This window comes from Papilio machaon, chromosome 7 (genome assembly GCF_912999745.1).
Source record: "Papilio machaon chromosome 7, ilPapMach1.1, whole genome shotgun sequence".
NCBI classification, from domain to species: Eukaryota; Metazoa; Arthropoda; class Insecta; order Lepidoptera; family Papilionidae; genus Papilio; species Papilio machaon.
This window is the reverse complement of record NC_059992.1, coordinates 4,451,744-4,472,448: the sequence shown is the minus strand read 5'-3', so window position 1 is coordinate 4,472,448 and position 20,705 is coordinate 4,451,744. Positions and strand designations below refer to the sequence as shown.

Genomic DNA, 20,705 nt, shown 5'->3' with positions numbered 1-20,705 from the left:
ATTAATTAACTTCGTTTGGAACATGTTCGTTTAAAGAGATCTTAATTTTAATGCAATTGATATAGTTCTATTCCCAATAAAGCAATAATAATACCGAGAATTACTTACTTTTAGTTTTGCAAGTTTTCAAGCAAGAGACATTTTGTTACAAATTTTCTAGTCCTTAATAAGCACCATAGTAGCAATTTATCAGGAAAATGTATTTTAGAAAACTTGTTTGGGTACTACAAATATTTGGATATACATAAATATCTTTCCAAATCGATATAAAGTATGGACACATATTTTATCACATAAAGTAATCCCACAGGTTAAATAATTTATACAAGTATATTGCAAACGGTCAGTGCGTAGGTTCCGGTCAAGGCAATTGGCTTACCGCAAAGATTTAGTTGACAAAGTTTATTGCGGCCAAGAATATACTGTTCTCTATTACTGGATCGTAAATCACGGATGGGAAAACAATAAGCGTGAAATTGTGGAAACTACGGCCGATGTCTTGTGGCGTTAAATCTTGGGGGAGTGAAATAAATAAAAATAAATCTGAGACCTCTCCCCCTTGCGAGAACTTGATTTATTAGATAAGACTTCCAAAGCAGCTTATTTGATGCGCTGCTTATGATTTTACGAACAAATAATTCTTACGTTTCGCAATCATGGCGGGTAAATTATTTGACGTTTTGGCGAAATTATTTTCTTTACACTTTCATTATCGAAATCGGATATGCGATTGTTTAGATTGCGCATGATACAGTTTTTTTCATTTTTTGTTAATTGTCACGTGTATTTTCTATCTATCTTCTGCTTCGCACGTCTTTTTTGACGGTTACATATGTTTTGTTTGTTAGCGCCCTCTACCGTAGTATAAGTGTGTTGTGTTAAACGGCAGTAACGTGCTACAATGTCCGCAGCTCCAGACCGGGCCGACCACCGAAGCGCGCGTCGGGTGTCGGTCTCTCGCTCGCCGCCACGCAGTTCCCCGGACATCCCTTTAAGAAACATCGACTGGAAAATGGCGATTATTCACCTTACGAAAATGGACATATGAGCGGTAAGTCTAACAAATATGTTACGAATGACTATAGATATGTATCTGAGTATAAATAGATTATGTAGGATTGATTTCCCTTTGGGTTGTGTAACTCAGAATATTTTAGAAATCGTTATCAAAAAATTTTCCGAACGAATCGATCTTTTCAAGCAACTGAATTGGATTTAAACAAATGTCAAAAGGTTAGTTAAAGAATGAAACAAAATCAATTTTATCACATATTTCAAATTCTAATATATCCGATGATATCGCGAAACATGCGGTACTTGCGACATAAACGTCAACTTGATCTTCACGGAAGATATTAACGAGTGCCAGTGTACATGAGTCCCGCTCATTTGCTATACAAATTACACAAATACAAAATCATCCCAACACAAACGAAGAAAAGGGAATAAAGTGATTAAATAGAGCTCAGCGCAAGACGGCTGGTAATCAATCATTTTTGTCGCTTACGCTTTTGTTGACTATTTTATATTTCATCTCTTTTACCCCCATGGGATGTGTATAAGCCATCTCTCTCGGGCGTGAAGTGTCGTGCCAGACAAGGGAGCAATTACATTCGTGATCTTGCATAAGCGGCACTTGCTTATCGCGCACAGCCGCATTTGACTTTTGAGTGTAGTTCATTCGCATTTTTTCCCTAAATTTGCAATTCGAAACACTCTCATAAGTGAAAAAGGCATTATTTTATTTCCGCGGCACGGACTTCTGCCTTCACATATCGCGTTTGAATAATTAATATTTGATACTTGGCAAGATGGGAGGAAGATTGCACTTTTGTTAATTTTAAATTCTTTCAGCGGTTAAAATGTCAAAGCGTGGACCATTAGTAGTAGTAGGTTGAATTAATGTAATAGCTACAAATACCAATGAGTAACATTAGTGGAACAAGAAATGGTATCCATTTCGAGTGTGTTTTTGCAACTACACTATTCGAGTCAATCCATTCATTAAATCTAGCTTTTAGTTGTTACTCTATTCCACTGATATATTGTTTTTGCCAATATTTACGTATATCATAATTCTAACGTATAAATGGAAGAGGACGAAATCCAAATTATACATGTTATATTAAACTTTAATGAAATTCGTGCATGTATCTAATTTCTGTTCCTCTGGCGAAATGGAATTAAGCGTTAAGCCAATATTATTTTGACGAATCGTTGACAGTGGTTTACAGCTGATGAGACGTCACTCGCACACATCGCAATGCGGTAACTGCACACATTCACAACCGTGTACAGACACATGTCGTACGTGCATGTGTTATGTTGGCGATGTGTGTGTAAGAAGGCGGGTGGCCCATTTTCACCCTGTGAAATAATAGGATAGGAAAACATCGGAGCCAGAATATAATCCTCGTAGGAAGGTTGAACGGAATGGAAATAGGAATATGAAATGCGTTGAAGGGACGTGTAGGCCCACGTGCTTGCCGGAAGGGTTGATGTTTATCTTTTAGATGGTAAATCAAAATCGATGCTCATTCCGTCTTGCGATGTTTGTATCGGGCTTCGAGTGACGTGGGTTGTTATTCACACGGATTACAAACCTCGCTATGACTATTAGAACGTATCTCTTCTATATGATACATATTTGAAATTAATACAGATACCATTTATTAGCTCTATGGAACTTAATTTCCATTCCAATATTAATTTGTACTATCAGCAACTTTAGTTTTGTTCCATTCGATTTCATGTATATCTATAAAAGCTGAGAAATACAATATTGTCATTTTACAAATCGATTTGTTATTAATTTAGCTATATATAAAAACATTATTTTTAATTTGATATGTGAATTTGAAATTTAAAACGAAGCTTATGATTAATGAAGGGACAAAAAGTATTTAGTCTCGTCAACCCCACATTCATAGAGGTTGGCATGAAAATGATGTGTTGATAATAATTAAAGGTTTCCGTACGATGTCGCCGCGATTCAGATGTAGCCCACACGGCGTGTACGGGGGGAGGGTACAGGGGGGATATAATGTAAGGCATTATTACATTACTCGCTGGGGTATGGGAGCTTACATTCTGATTGAATTCTGCGAGTGAAATTAAGTAAGGATTTGCCTGTTTATGTTAAGGGCGTGAGATGTGATGGATCACATTGTTTCCTGTTCACGCGTATTCTCGCCTTTGTTCTGTAATTGTTATGGTTTTGCTGGGTTATGTTAATTTCTACTTATAATTTAGCTTTTGAACCCTTCTTAAGTATTTAAAACTTCCAAAGTATGTCATGTCATGCAATAACATCACAATTTTTATTTCGATTGTAAAAGTTAATTAAATAGAGCATAGTCTAGTTATAAAGGATCAATGTACACAAAGAGCGACGTTCGCTTCATTGCTATAATGTTTCTATTCTGGTTATTAATTTAAAAAGGAAAATTACCTCAACGAATGGAAAATTTTACAATAGAAATGATAGAACTGTCATTTACAAATTGTGTCTGCCGACTTTATGCGAACTTTTTACTACACAACACAATTAAAACATTTATCGGATTGTAAAAAAAAACTAATTCGCGCGCTCACTCACTGAATCGAAAATTTATCGTTTTTATACACTCGCAGTGTGTACGCAAAACGGTCGGTAAACACACCTCGAGTCTGCAATCATAGCAATTTCTTGCTATCCGCGGCCGAGTTTACAATTTTAATGGTTAAAACATCGAGTTGCAATTGCTGGCAATCAAACAAATTACTGTTGCGCCTTATAAGGAAATCGTAACAATCCGCGCGAGTGCCGGCGACAATTAAACGCCGTAGCGATGCGGCACGACGCTCTAATGTGCTGCTTTTGAATTATTTTGCAACAGAATCGGGAAACAAACATTTTTTCATTTATGATCGATGTGTAAATGACATATTTGGAAAGATAAATCAAACAAAAAATAATCTTGTGGTTGCTATGGTTTCTGGATAGTTCAACGGATGTTAAGTTATTGTTTGCAAGAGGTTAACCATGAGCTTACTACCTGTACGGTATCGTCAATTTATCACTTGAAACTGGCCTAATCCGCTAAAGGAAAAGCCACAATCAACCAACTAATTAAACGGCCTACTTTTTTAACTCGTCTACAATTTAAAGTTAATCAATACAGGCTGTCCTTACCTTTGAAATATGGTTCACAATTTTTTTATATATAATTAATTTTGTCATATTTCCTATTCGCGTGTCAATGCTCCATACTATTGTAACAACATAAAAACAGTAGAATTGGCACGGGCAGGCGGCGGCGGCGAGCATTGCGAAACGTTCCGACTGCATTGCTGTTTAATTGTCCGTTCACTGATATATTTATTTCCGACGCGCCCACCTTTAATAATTACTATCAAGTAATTAGTTTAGCTACTGTCATTCACAATTATTTACTGCATCAATCGTATCAATTGCTTCTATTATTTCTAAATACATTTTGCGATTCAGTTTTGTAGGTGTAATAGTTCCGCTTTGGCTGCCTCAAAAAGTAAACAAACTAGATTAACAATCTAGGTACTATGCAACTATATGGTCCTGGTAATTGTGAATTGGAGCTACAATACGCAGTGATTTGCATTCAATTACTTAGCGTTTTTTAAGTTAATATTCCTAATAAGTTACTAAAATCCTCAAGAAAAATAAATGGATTGTAATAATATTTAGTATTGAACAAGTCTCTAGCTACTGGTCTAGATAATAAATTAACCAAAAAACTTAATAACAACGAAGTGTCATTTATGAATGATAAAAATTTTGTTTTATTAGAACAAAGTAATTTAAGAGTGATTTACAGTTGTATATTTGAATCGGAATGCAATTACACATGGACGAATGATATCAATCATGTGCTATCTGTGAACAAACGGCACTACTTTTTGTTGTTTCGCATCGAGCAATAAACATTTCTTATCCTCCGCAACAAACATTACATTGGCACAATTTCCATACATTTGATATAAAGTGTTTTATTCCCATCGTTCGTTCATGGTGTGGAACGGGGCTTACAATTAAATTGTTTTGCTACCCACTTACGGCATCGCTCACACCTTGAGACTCATCACCGCTTCGTTTTAGCTTTTTTATAAGAGTAAAAGCATAACGTTGGAATTTCTTTTAATTAGCAACACCGGCCGTATTTGTGCGGCTCTGGCAACATTCCTCGCTCGCCTCAATGTTGGCGAAGTTGTTTCACTTTTACCGAATTATTTTCTCATGCACCATTCGTATTTGAGTTCAAGTTCAATGCAACAAATTGACCATGAATTGGAAATATCATTAATTGGTAATGAAATGAAATTGAAACTATTATTATTATTATTTCATTTTGCATCATCATTAACGTCAACGAGTCAACGAGTTTTAGAATTATAAAGTGATATTTAATCGTTTGATCGAAACTGGATTATACGTTTTCTTCTTCCATAACTATGGCATTTTTATTATCTGTGGTACGACAGTAATAACAGAGTATTAAGTCATTGGGAAACGTTGTGCGCGAATAACAAGAGATATGTGAAAATTACAAATGTTTGCTTAATGTTTGTCTGTAACGGGCAAAAAGTATAATTGTTTAATAACATACCAACATTGTCAGACGGAGAGCACATAAAAGCGTTTGCGTTCCTCTATTTTTCCAAACTGAAATGTCAACATTTTACAAAAATATTCTTGGCATAAACTGGTGGTCTCTCTTCATATTACTTACTAACAGTTCATAAATTTTAGTATTTAAAAAAGCCTATGTCACTCGGGGATAGTGTAACATTGCAACTGTGAAAGAATTTTTCAAATCAGTTCAGTAGTTTTGGAGCCTATTCAATATAGGCTAAGCGAATAAAGCAAACGATCAAATCTTTCCTCTTCATATTATTAGTATGGATTAAAAAAAATAAGTAAGCAAATAGTTATCGTAAAAGCGTTTATCGTTTTACGATTAAAATATAACCAGTAGTTTTGTACAATGTATGGTTCCAGTTAGTTATTTATATTGAATTTTACAATTTTTTTTTTAGTTTACGGACGATAAATTATAATTGATTTAACTAGCGCGGCGATCACAATAACGTTCTTGGATGAAATAAATAGTCAGAAGATTAACTTTTTTCCTCAATATTATAGCTGAAATTGCATAATTTCTTAATGTTGAAAATGTGTCAGGTGAAATGTATCAAGCTCGATTTCGCTTAAAAGTAAATGTTAATACATACACATAATTGTTCTTTGACGAGTTTTCATTTCAATAATTGTTCTGTTTACTAACATCAAAGAAATAAAAATATTGATACTCGAAAGCAAAAGTACACCTAAACATGACGTCATACGTTTGAAATTACCTTTATGATAGCTGAAGAAATGAATGCAATATTAAAATTATGGAAACGGTATCAGTGATATAAAATTCAAACAGAAATATTTCATAGTAGCAGCTGCTGGTTGAAGCCGCCGACGGATAATCTCCCTTTTGTGCGGCGATATTAATAAAAATATGCTTCCATGTCTGTCTGTATCAGTAATAGTTATTATGTTACAATGGTCGGAGTTCCATTGTGGATTTTTACGATTGACTTGGTTTTTAACAAGCTCGAATACGTGATGTTATTGGGCTGATGGGCCGGCTTTTAGCGGTATCGTCAATTTGTTAATGCTACAAGAGTAGTCTTTGTGTCGATTTTTAACCTTTAGTTCGGTTAGAATTTAGCTTATTGTTTACAGTGATCACAGATTCAATTTACAGTAGGTTATCTTAAGGCTAATATTTCTATTTGAAAAGTAATTTAATGTTTTAAGCCATACTTATCACAAAGTAATCCAATATTATTAAAAGGTTAACTATAAATTAATTTTTGCCGGACAATAAAAATGAAGAGAATTTCATTTATATACTTGGTCGTATGATTTCAAAGACAATGATAGGTATTGCTTTCTGTTATCATCAGTATATTTCTTAATCTATCCTATTTTATGACATATATTAGGTCCTTACATATGAAATTGGAGTTTTGTATGGGAGGAACAAAAAGTCGAATATTTTTTAATATAATATATTTAATTAATCAAAGTATGAACCATTATTTTCTATGCACTTTTGCCATCTCATAGGTAGTTCATTGATCCCTTTACTAAAAAAACCAGTCGGACGGGAATCAATAAAATCTTTGAAGGCGATTTGGACTGCCCCATCGGAGTTGAATTTTTTCCCTTGCAAGAAGTTATCCAAATTTCGAAAAAAATGGTAATCTGTTGGAGCAAGGTCCGGGGAGTACGGAGGATGTCTTAGACTTTCCAATTGAAGCTCTTCTAATTTAGTAGCCGTCTGTTGCGCGGTGTGTGGTCTAGCGTTGTCGTGAAGCAGCAGTGGCGTGGAGCGATTGACCAGCCTAGGTTGTTTAGCCGCTAGCTTTTCCATCATGGTTTGCAATTGCTGACAATAGACATCAGCCGTAATAGTCTGGCCAGATTTGAGAAAACTGTAATGAACAATACCGGCACTAGTCCACCAAACGCTTACAAGTAACTTTTTTGGGGTTAATTTTCGCATGGGGCAGGATTTGGCTGGCTGGCCAGGATCCAACCATTGCGCTGAGCGCTTCCGATTATCGTAAAGAACCCATTTTTCATCACAGGTAATGATTCGGTTTTAAATACCTTCATTTTTGTGCCGGTTTAGTAATGTAACGCAACAGTCGACGCGCGTTTGCCGGTTTGCTTCAGTCAATTCGTGAGGCACCCACCTTTCAAGCTTTTTAATCTTCCCAATTTGCATCAAGTGAATTAAAACAGTTTTATCACTAACATCGCAGCCTGCAGCTAACTCGGACGTGGTTTGCGATGGATCCGCTTCCACAATAGCCTTCAACTCTTCATTATCAACTTGAGTCTCAGGCCGTCCACGGGGCTTGTTCTGCAGATCGAAATTTCCAGAACGGAAACGTTGGAACCAAAAACGAACTGTGTTTTCTTTTGCAACACGACCGCCATACACATCATTCACCCTTCGAGTTGTTTCCGCAGCACTAGTGCCACGGCGGAACTCGTACTCGTAAATAATGCGATATTTTAAGTTTTCCATTTTGTAAAATGAGTGACGCAAACAGAAAAATACAGAAGAAAAAAAACAAATGAATGACGGTCATCGAACCACAAATACATGAGTCTATAGCTGTACAAATTTGAATTTGGAATTCCTTACCAAAGAGGAGAAATTCGTGATTAAAGTGGCCAGTACGAAAAACGCCAATTTCATATGTAAGGACCTAATATTATTTAACACATAATAAAGTAATCATGTGTCTAGCACATACTAATATTGACGCGTGTATTTATTCGAGATAAAGTTCTATCTCGGTCAATTTACGAGTAATTAAGTCTGACCCTCTTTCGCACATCACTGAGGGAGAACTTTTATTTGGCCCATGAAAATATCCCAGATTGCCGCTGAATAAGTATACTATTGGCGCGGATCGCGTTAAGATTGCCCGCTCAGTCCGCTCCGCTCGTTCTACCCGCTCTGCTCTGGTCGCTAATTCCAGCCCTGGATTAATGTCAGCTCTTTATACGCACTGTTATTAACATTAACTATAAGTATTTGTAATGTCGTTTTATTAAATACCTTAATATTTATGCACTTGTCTGTATCAATATTGAAGCAATCTGTATATTAATAAAAATGTTCATTATACTTAGCTTTAGTTTAAATATCTGGAATTAAATTGCCTTAAGATTTTACACAGCTATCATTTGTTGTTTTTTTTAAAAAAAACTACTTTAATCGAAGTTTTCTTCGTCTTTCCTGTTCATATAAAATACAATTTCATCCCTTATCATAATGTATTTTTTTATTACAAGTTGTTCATACTTAGTATGTTTTGTGAAGAAACTAAAAATAATTTTAAAAACATAGTCAATTCCTATGTAACAATATCGCATAGTACAATAAACAGGCAATCCTTGTTAAAGCCTATAACTTCTCAAATTACGTTGGTAAGTAAAGGGACGCGGATTAGCGTGTGCTAGGGCAAATATTTTATTACAGTCCAAATCTCCAGCCCTCGACGTTTTATTGTTCATAAGGCTCGTCCGGCCCAAATGAAAGAGTTTATGGCAAAGACATAAGTCTGTCTGTGTTGCCACAAATAAGAAACGTACCCTTATAATGTTGAACAATGTTTAGACCGCTATTTTTACAAAAATATTCTTTTGTATGTTATTACAGTATAACTTAAAGTATTAAATCTTTGAGAAACATATTTTATTATGTTTAAGAAAATATAGATTCTTAGAATCGACAAATAAAACAAAAACATATAAAAAAACTAAATTAATTAAGCAATTTTTATGTTAATGTTGGCAAATCTTTGTATCACAATTTAGATTCTGGCAATACAATTGAGCGATGTTTAGTGTTGGCAGAACAAGTTGTTGACCGAACACAATTTGTCGGCGATCGTGTATTACTGTTATTGATTGTTGTCGGCGCGTGACTTGTGTCGTCGATTGTCTATCTCGAATATTGTTGACTATCCATTGGGGATAGAACTACTTTCTTTCTTTTAATAAATGTTCTGTTACAAGTATAGAAACTTTTGTACAGATGACATACCATGGGTTTCTAAAACCATGATGATCTTCGTTTGAAACATATTATTATCTATGTTTCGTCAAAGATATTGATAGTATTAACGATATGTTTTAGACAGAGATTTTCGTCTCGGAAAATCGCGGTTATAGTTGTGATATAAAAAAATAATCAAACTAAGGTTTGAATACAATGACATAATTTTATTGCATGTGACCTTTTAAATCGTTGACTTAAAAGATAAGTAAGTTCGCTACGTTTAGCAAAGGTAAAAAGCATTTTAATGATAATTCTCAAATAAAATTTCATTTTCACAGTTAACAGAGCCGGCCGTGTAAGCGACAAAAAGCGATTCAACTCTCAAATTGCAGACAGTTATTTCGCTCAATCGTATATGCCATTGGTATACTGACCGTACAATTATGTGTTTATTGTAAACGCCACGCTTGCCGGCCGGCTGTAATTTACTTTTAATTCGTCTTGTTTTGTATCATTTTCGAGATTCTTCGTTTTGCCGTCTCTCCTCATCCGCCGATCGTTTGAGTTACCATTCCGAGGGTAGACCTGAGTTGCTCTTACGGCAACTCTCTGTCTTTAATCTTTATATGCAGAATATTAGCCACTGAGCCTATTCTAACTTATTCTTCGTAAATTTTCAACTAGTTTCTTCTAACCAGATTTTTTGAAACTTTACATGTTTGTTGTAAATGTATTAAGATTTGTTTTAATTTGTTAATTAAAAATTTAAACTGATTTATTTTCATGCAAAAACAAACGATATTAAAAATGTTTATATGTAGCTCAAATTGCGTCATTTTATGGGAGCGTAAAAACGTCACCCGCGCCATGCTATTATTAAAAGAGTATAAATAACACGACTATGAGGACGATAAACTGATGGTAACTAACTTGCTCATACAGAGTAATTATTAAAATGGCAATCATCACACGTTTCAAATATAAATAATACGTTCTGTAGGTATCATATTTTCTATATCAAAATATAAGGCCTGACAAAAAATATAAAAATCCTGTATTGAGGGCGCCACAATCTCCATTCATATTGCAACATTTTCATCTACGTCAATACATCAAACGAACTATGTAATTTAAAAGTAAAATCCAGTATTTTTGAGATATCCTACGTTATTTGCCTATACATTTTTTTTCCGGCGGCTTATCGATTATCGATTAATACATACGGCGAATTATCGATTATTACAATAAAATACTTTGACAACTCGACGACAAACAATGTCAATGCAGTTACAAGAAGATAGTTCCGTAGATTTTCAACAAATTGGCGGGGTTGTTCTTTTTTTGGGCACCCTATACCTAATACAAGAGAATAAAGAGTGTAAGAAAAAAGTTGACTTAACATTCTTCTGTAAAATTATCCTAAATGTACTTACAATATTATATTGTCTGATATACTCTTTTTCAATCACACCACATAGCATAAAAATGCCGCACACCGAAGTATAATCATTTAACAACTTTGTATTTTTATTAGCTTTGTATTTATATTGTAAGAGCTTAATGCATCTAATAATTTATTCGTTTCTTGTGATTTACCGGCCATTACTGTTATGTTAAAGTTTTAACTTATACCAGGGAGTTATAAAATCTAGGCTTTTATTTTTAATCATATTTGATGGTTTGTAGTTTGATATAAATTTTAGAGTGCCTAGAATAAATAATCTTACTTGTTACTAATATTATAAATGCGAATGTTTAGATGGATGTTTGTTTAAAGGTATATCCGGAACAGCTCAACGGATTTTTATGAAATTTGGCACAGATTTAGAACATAATCTGGAAGAACATATAGGCTATTTATTATATTTTTTTTGATTTCGCGCGGTCGACAGCTAGTTGTTAAATATGTACGACATTGTTGTGTTCGAAACGAAGAATTTAATTATTTAATTCGGGTTATTGATTAAATAAAATGTCATTAAATAATAATCCATTCTTACCACGACTGTCAAGTCTTATTGCACTAACTTAAATGTTGCCGACTACTGAAAGGTTAATTAGTATTTAAAAACGCTTTGGTATCCTGTTGGAGTAGATAGGTATTACAATCAGCTTTTCATATCTAAAGTATTATAATGGGAATGGTGGAATAATATAGGACTAAGACACAATTCTTGGCGTATTTTGTAAAAAAAGGTATAGGTATGTAAAAAAAATCTTTAGTTAGTTTTGACCGGTGCTATTAATTTTTCATTTAAAGATAGCTAATTCGTCTTTAAGATTTGAGATGTTTATATAATTATTACAAATATATTATTTTTAGATTAGTACATAGGGACAATTTGTAGGCAGGTGAGCGAGTGCTCGCAAACTATACATTGTCAGTCACAGAGCTCGTTCTTTTCGCTTTATGGCCAATTATTTATGCCTTGCCCGTTTGGTCATTTTGTAATCCGAGCGTAATAAAACTCAATGGTTATTATGTCTGTTCCATTATCTTACTGGCTGCGAATGTAGTTTTGCCATATCATAAAACATGCCACAATCAATTATATTAATACAAATGATTTTCGTTTAGTTTCCGATTGAACAAATAAAACTATTTAGTGTGCGTCGTTGAGAACCTTTAAAATAAAATGGTCTTTTAAATTTGCGGTTATGATTGCCTCTATCCCAACCTCCTTTAAACACATAAGTGATCTAATTGGGGTCCCGATTCTATCGATTCTAATTCGATATAATGGTCGGTAATTTGATGCGGTCATTTATCGAGGACAGTCGATATTCGATCAATAAATCGACGTGAATCGATATCATAATGGTTCACAATCGAGCGTTTTATTTCTTTAAATGCTTAATGAGCGGATTCACATAATAATAGTTATAATGGTAATCGAGCAACGGTGTTTCTTTTTTCAACTCGAGAGAGATCATTCGATCGATCGCCGATTAAATGCCATTTCGTTCACTTGTACTTTTTGCTAATGTGATATAAAAAGTAAGCTCTTTAAAACAATATTTTTTTTCTTTGGTGTTTAGATTTTAAATAAGTTTGCTTTATACATGGACTTTTTAATCATGGTTTAAATAATAACAAATAGATAGCAATAATAAAAGATTCTAAGTACTTTATAGTAATTATTATAAAAACATTATGAAATTTTACGTATAGTCAAATAAAATTAAAGTCTAATGTAATGCATCAAAAGATTTCTATACGTGAAAATATGAGATACGATTTAAAAGAATTGAAACAACAATAAACATCACCACTTGTAAGAAAGAGACAGAGTAGGGTCTGACCGCAGTTTATGAGATTTAACACGCATCCAGTTAATTAGTGAATGCGGTTGACCAAGGCGCGTGTGGGCGCAAGGATTTGTTAATATAACTGTTGTTTTATTAACATTATCGAGGTTCATTTCATATAAATTTTCAGTTTAACAAGAAAAGAGAAAATTATCGTTATAAATGTCTTAGGTACATATTATAAAGAAGAAAGATTTGATTGTTTGTTTGTTTGCATTGAATAGGCTCTGGACGAATAAACCGATTTGAAAAATTCTTTCACTGTTGGGAAGTTACCTATACATTATCTACGGGTGACATAGCGTATTACTAGATTGTTTTTTAATTCCGAGCAGACGATGTCGCGGGCCACTGCTAGTTTTAAATAGAACTTCTTTTTGAATGGCTCTAGTATGATTAAATATCAGGTTAAAAATGATGTATAGTTTTGTTATTGATAAATACATGAAAATTTATTCATTAAAATTCAATGAATGGTTCTGAAATGACGTACTCACATTTTAATATAACAACTATTGTTTTAATAATCTAACTAGCTACTAATAAACTTTAGTTTTAACTGAATTCGAAACACAAATAAAACTACCTGTAAATATGTGTACATTAAACTCCACTCACCACAAATGTAAATGTTAACCGATGTATGGCTCAAAAGATAACCGAAGCGGTTAACTAAGTAAATACACCCGGTCAATTAATTCAGGGTCCATTGGTCATGATGTTTGTTTGTTTGTAACTTAGTTTAATCACTGAGTATTACTTGGTTTGAGTGAAGGGTGACATTAAACATTCATATGTTCGTATATCGTTGATATTTCTAAATACAATAAATATACCGTACCAGTAAAGTACTGATTTTTGCGAAGGTCACTAAAGTTTGTTTTAGTCTCACATTTATGTAGCTTATTACTGCTGTATATGACTTTAATAACGACTTAATTTTTATTAAGATTATGTAGATTTGAATTCCAACAAAATAATAAAAAGTATATTTCGAAATATTGTTTAATACATTTTGACGTAATCTTTGCAGTACACCGTGTAAGTTATTATGCTGAGTTGATTTATAGGATTAACATTATGCGGGTGTTTATATCATAACCTGTGTCGCTAATAGCATAACAAAGCTAAGCGTGTGTTGAATCGTCAGCAATCCCGAAATCCTTTGTGAAACGCCGGCGACAATGGAAAAGGGTATTTCCTTTAACGGCCCAACCGTTAATTCGTGTATAATTCGACACCTCGTTAATTGTTTCCGACGCCCGGTCCGTTTGGTGACCTCGCCGGTGGGGGCTCGCGGACGTCCAAAGACCACCCAAAAACCTCCAAAAACACCCCCGAAAAGGGTGTGCCATTTTAAGAATATTTGTCCAACACCCCCTATGTTTACACGGGCTGTTTGTGGTGCCCAGAAAACAATAGTCTCAAATTCATTGCTCATTTTATTATTGTTGATTCGCCGTTTACGGTCGATTCGATTATTGGAACGGGTAATTAAATGATAATACCCGCCATTAATTGGATTTTACCTCGGCAGGTACGCTTCGCTGTATCGTTAGAGTGCCTCGCTATTTATTTTGACAAATTTCGGGGTATTTATGAACAAAGTCCGCTACAGATCGATAATCTAATTTGTGTATTCAGGAGAAATGTTTTTACACAGAATTTAAAATAATTTATATGATTGCTTTATATTTGTGTTAACAATAAAATTCCAATTTGATTAAAGAATTGAAGAGGCTGCTACCTTGGTAATACGTCAGTTTGGTATAAATGTTGACTGAAAGTATTAACAACTGCGTGTTTCGACAGAGATGGCCCGAATGGAGAAGTCCCCGCTACTAGCCAACGGGTACAACGCGCCACCGACGCACCTGGGGCCGATGGGCTTCATGCACCAGCATGCACTCATGTCGCCCATGCATCCCGGTGTACCTCGCCCCGACGGTTCCATCATCAAGGGACAGCCAATGCACAACATGGAGGCCCTCGCAAGGTAAACATATTCATACTACAAATAACATAATATTAAAAACTCCAATATCCCACTGGTTAAAGACAGGATATCCTATCCTGTAGTCGTAGGTTAAATTCGAAGGTAGAAAATTGGTTCAATAACCTCTCATATTATAAAAACAGAAAACATATGGTGAATAGCTGATTTCCGTTGTTTCGTATTACGGTGGATAGTTTTGGAAAACGACGAATTTCATTGTAATAATAAAGTTTACAGCACACATTACCCCGGTTCTTTCCTCCATCTGGAGAACTTCTCGTGTTAAGGTACGATTCGACTTCGAATGTCTATATATGAAAACGAGTGTCTCAGATTGCAAAATTGCGACACGATAATAAGTGTCGCGTCAGTATCCGTACAAGAGTAAACAGTATCGACATTAATGTCGGACATTTATGTCGTAGTCTAATCGTACCTTTAGTATTAAATAGTTATGGTATACAAAGTGGTATAAGTTCTTAATGGTATTTTGTTTCGTATTAGTCTATGAAAATGAAATTACATTAAGTGAAATTGATATTATATATACTCATTAAATAGTAAGTTATTTTATAGATTTCAGAGAATTGATATGTATCAGTAATATTCAAAATTTAATACATTTCTTGAAAGTTATGACCCTAGTTAGAAAACATACTTATCTTCCTGAAAATGAATCTTTTGATAATATTTCTTATAGGCTCCATTAGGTAAACGTATTGGATAACAAAAACAAGTTTATTCTAATAAGAAATACCAGGTGTTTTATACTATTATGGATTCCCTCGATATCACCTTGTATATAGGTAGCCAAATTATCAGTTTGAAGCTTAAGTACGTTAAGTAGCAATCTTACGCAGGTATTCTGTGAGGGCGTGGGCCTTCACCGGTCGCGCAGACCCATCCGAACTACAGTTCCAGCTTGGCCATAACACGTAAGAATTTGTATATCAAAAATTATGGTTTCAAAACTGGAAAATGCATAAAAACTATAGATAAGTAACCTAAAGTTTACAATTTACTCACTAGATGGCGGTATTCACTATCTCTGTTAAAATTAAAGTTAACTTCAAAAATGCGCGTTAATAATAAAAGTATATAATACAATATATATTATATGTTAACGGGTAATATAGAGATTTTTTTTAAAACCGGTTCAGTAGTTGCAGTGTTTATCTATCATAAACTAATATTTTCATGATGCCTAACTATTCCATACGTATTTTATCTAAAAAATCTCACTAGGTTCGATATGTTCATACCCTCCTCCGTTAATTAAAGGTTGGCAACGCATCTGCAATTGCGGATGTCTATTGCCAACGGTCGCTTCGCTATTTCGGCGAAGTCTGGTAGCCGCTTTTTTAATAATCTCATTTATATATCATAGATGTATAAATACAACAACCAAAATACGTCGTCGTTGTCCAAAAACGACTATATTAAAATGTCTTATACGGCATAGAATATAATAAGTTAATTGACTTGTCGTGCATCGTGTGTCTAATAAAATAAAAACTTTAAAGGCAATAAAACTAACCTGGAACGGATATTGGTAAAGTCATGAAAAGCGGCGGTCGCGCGGGGCCTGATTGTTTGGGCATCGTTTTGTCCGGCACGACGCCCGGTCAATACATGGCGATCTATTTCAGTTTTAATGATTGATAAACCAACGGAAACTACATGTATTTTATGTATATTGTTACGTTAATTAAATGTCGACAAACATAAAATATGAGGTATTGTTGACGTTACGGTTTTGAAGGTCTCATTACAAGTCAGTCGTTACAGCTAAAGGTTGGTGGCACGGCGTTCGACAAAGATGGAACAAATCTGAGAAATAAATAGTCTTTTTTCTTTTTCTTAACGAATCAATTTATCATAGTTGAATAAAATTTAACAAATACAAAGTAGGAATTAGGCAGTCGGCAACCGTGACAGTTCAAGGTTGAAACAATTAAAGGCGGAAATCGGCAATCAAGCCACAAATCGGCTTACCCGCCGCGTTTACCGAAAGAAACCCTCTAGCGGGTCAATAGCTGCGGCCGCAGGTTAAATGTCTAAGCACGCTAAGCCAATAAGAAAAGTACAAACACTGAGTGCCCTCACTTCCGCCGGAAGACCTACAATGCTCACTTGACTTACCCCACTGTCTTACTGGCCCTATGTGATTCAATATCCCATCGGATATCGGCTGTATTACACATATTAGCTAACATTCTTACACTTGTGACGTCATCATCCCTAACTACCTATAGAATAACTGCAAATAACCTTAAGTATAAGCAAACAATAATAACTTAATATTAAAGTATCGAACGTCTTATTAGATTCAGATAACACTAACGCAATAAAATACTTTCTAAGTATTCATTTGTTGTCAAAGAAACGAGAGTTTATTGAAAAACAAAGAGGCAAAGTAATTGAGAAACAATTCCAAGCATCACGCATGAGTTGGCACGACACAAATATAAGCGATTGTTTTAAAAACATAATTAATTTCTTCGGCCCCTCGACCAGCCTAACGGAACATTTAATATTGAGTGCTCATAATTATTCCTTTAACATTTAAACCCTTTCATTTAAGAACTTTTTATTTTGCGAATACTTGGGAACGCTTTGTAGCAACTCTTGTCTTTGCAGTCTTGTAACAATAAAAGTACTCTAACCCTCGCACTGCTGCTTTCATTCATCTCTTATCTTTTTTATTTTATGTCTTCCTCATTTTTCTTATTTTATTTCCTTTGTCAACAGATCTGGTATTTGGGAGAATTGTAGAGCGGCTTATGAGGACATCGTAAAACATCTCGAAAGGTAAGGAAAAAAAATAATCTTACCTAAAATTTGATGCCCACCTTTGGAGCAACATAAATAATTAAACACATTTGTAAATACTACAAAAACGAAAAGTTATGAAAAATCACATAGAAATAGATTTCCATGATTAAGAAAATTAAAATTGACAGATAGTGATAATTTTCTTTTAGTTTTTCATACTTTTTTTCTTTTCATACATTCATAAAATCTCACTACTTCTACATACATATTCTTTATTCTACTTTAAGACCTTTGTACACCTTATTAGCCAACAAACTTTTCATAATGGATTAAATATCACGCGCTATCTACTTAAACCTACCCTCATAAGTTGGGTTATTTGGCGAGAAGTTTTACATTTAGTTTAACCCCTTCTTTTTCTTAATTTTGGGAATTAATTTTACCCTATAATTAGTGGCCATTTCAGTAAACTCAAAGTGAAAGCTTTAAAATGTGTTGAAAAAGAGAAAAAGAAACATTCTTAATTTAAACGACGAGCAGATATCACTGGGGAGTGTGAAATTAGAGGAGACAATTAGATCCGTGGATCGGGTGTATTTTTAACAAATGACCGGTCGGTGGCGGAGTCCCGGCCTGCCGGCGGGGCGCGAACAATTCATCAAACTCATTCGAGGGCTAATCTCGATGCGAGGAAAAAGCGGCTCTCATGTAAATTGGGCCGATTGGAGGGCCGGCGTAGGGGGGCGGGGGAGGGGAAACCGCTTTTCTTTTCTTGTTTAATGGATGGTGATTGATCGGCGCGGTCTGAACGATACTCGATTCTGACTTCGCTTTAAGCACTTCGAATGGGAATTGGTACACGGACGATTTAATTTGTTGAAACTGAAAGTATGTAAACACTCAAACGCATCGATTCACTTGATTTAAAATATATCAAGAACCGACATGATTATATTACGTAAAGATAAGTATCATAATTTGCGAAGATAGATTCCAATTGAGACTTAAAAGTTTCCCAATGTCGACTTAATAAATCGACAATCATTTAAGTGGTAATTTGGTTCCTAGATTTAAAACTAGGTGGCGTTATACTGAATTTTAAAATAGTTGATGATTTTGTATTGTCATCGGTTGTTAATGTGCTATTAGTAATCAAATGATTAAAGCGCCCTGAAGTCAATAGTTCTACATGGAATGATTCCGTTAAATAGATAGAAACATATAGGTAACCCATTAAGCAGTTTAAAAAGAATAAAAAGCCTTCACCGAAGCTCAACACAAAAAACAATTGATCGGTAAATCATAATTTTTCACGTTCCATTCGGACGTGTGACGTAAGGCTCCCCCAATGTTCAGCGCAAAAATAAAGCCTATTAATTGAGTGTAGAATCGTATACATAAACCGTATCCGTTTATCCGAGATCCGAGTGTCGGATAGAATTACAGTCGGACATCGGGCCGTGTACCGATGTGTCACTGTCAGCCGACCATCGCCCCGCCACTCGCGCGGGATTAGGCGCTTTTAAAAGAAATAACCTAGTAATTTTACAACAAAAACCGAACCCTCTTTAGCTTTTAATACATGCTAAGAAATTACTTTTAGAAATTAAATGTAATGTGATGTAAATTAAAGTCGCTTGCTGTGAATATGGTCTTAAATACCAACCACCTTTTGAAACGTTTGAAACGCCTTTTGAAAAGTCTAAATTCAGAATATAGATTTGACAAACCTGATTTAATTTCTAACCGTAAAAGTTTTACAAATCATGATAGGTTACACAGCAACTGAATTTTGTAAGTGAATATGTTCATAGTAGTTAACATATTAATAAATTCATTAGATTAAAGACGAAACCTTTTTATTTAAATCGTTTGTGGTATCTTGATTGTCTCGCATTAAGTCGGTGCGCGCATGCGCCGCTCCGGCGACCGCTCTCCAATGCTAAGTCCAATTAATTGACAGGATTATCTCTGATTTAATATAATTTGTTGCTGTTTGCTTTGTTTTTGTCTCATGTCTGCTCATCCGTGTTATTATAATGATATTTTGTTTGTTCCGCGAACCCTTTAAGATGTTATTTTAATAATGTCAACATTGTAGAGACTTTTTATCGTGTTGCATTTCTTGCTGGTTTCATTTGTTTTTCTTTTTTAAACTTGAATTGCTCATTCAAGTTCAAGCTAACTGAATGAGTCACATAGTTCGCATTTTAGTTAAACTTATTTATAGTTTTTGGGATTTTTTTAGCTCGCTGTTCAAAACTGAAAACATATTAAAACACATATAGGTACATTTCAGAATAATTTCGTTGAACATTAAATAACACAACTTTCAATACATTTTATATAACAGGGGAGCGGGGGGAGAGGGCACGTTTAAGTTACGTAAGACATGGTACGTCCATTTAGGATGTACCATATCTTTGCTTACCCAATAAAGACAAATGTCACGAAATCTTCTATAATAGATTATAAGGAGCTGCTTCACCCGTCAACTGTTAGGCTCTCAATCCTAGCAGTTAATCAGTCGTTGAGTCAATTAGCAGTCAACAAATCGTCGGGCTCTATGCGCTCGTCCGCTCGGATTCGAGTTCAGTTCGAATTAGCGTCGCTTAATCGCGACCTGCCGCCGGGTCCACGGGGTTCGCCGGGCCGGGGAATGATCCGGCACACATCGCTCCGACATCCCTCGTTATTCATCCTGCCCCTCGCTCCAAGATAACTGTTTGTTGACCCTTTGTTACACTCTGATTTAAAGTTGCCGATTTTAAACACTAGATGTCAGTAGGTTTATGCCAGCGTCATCAAATTTATTAGACGCTGTATATGAATTTCTGAAATCAACGTAGTTTCAGAGAATAATATCGTTAGAAAACACATCTCAACCTGTTAAAATTGATACATGTTATTTTCTTCGCTTCACATGCATAATAGACATAAAAATAATCCACTTATTAGTTAATTAGGTATTAAAATGTTATTTGTGGCTTGGCAATGAATGCGCGGTATCAAAGCGTACCCCGCAACAA

At 34.8% G+C, this 20,705-nt stretch overlaps 1 protein-coding gene across 1 annotated transcript in view; it reads left to right on the top strand.

Annotated features, from left to right (window-relative positions):
* Nucleotides 1–20,705, top strand: part of LOC106715053 (dachshund homolog 2) — a 132,453-nt gene that overhangs the window by 52,411 nt on the left and 59,337 nt on the right. The window contains 3 exon segments of the mRNA XM_045678490.1: nucleotides 912–1,051; nucleotides 14,718–14,901; nucleotides 17,653–17,712. Coding sequence (XP_045534446.1) covers nucleotides 912–1,051; nucleotides 14,718–14,901; nucleotides 17,653–17,712 — 384 coding nt within the window.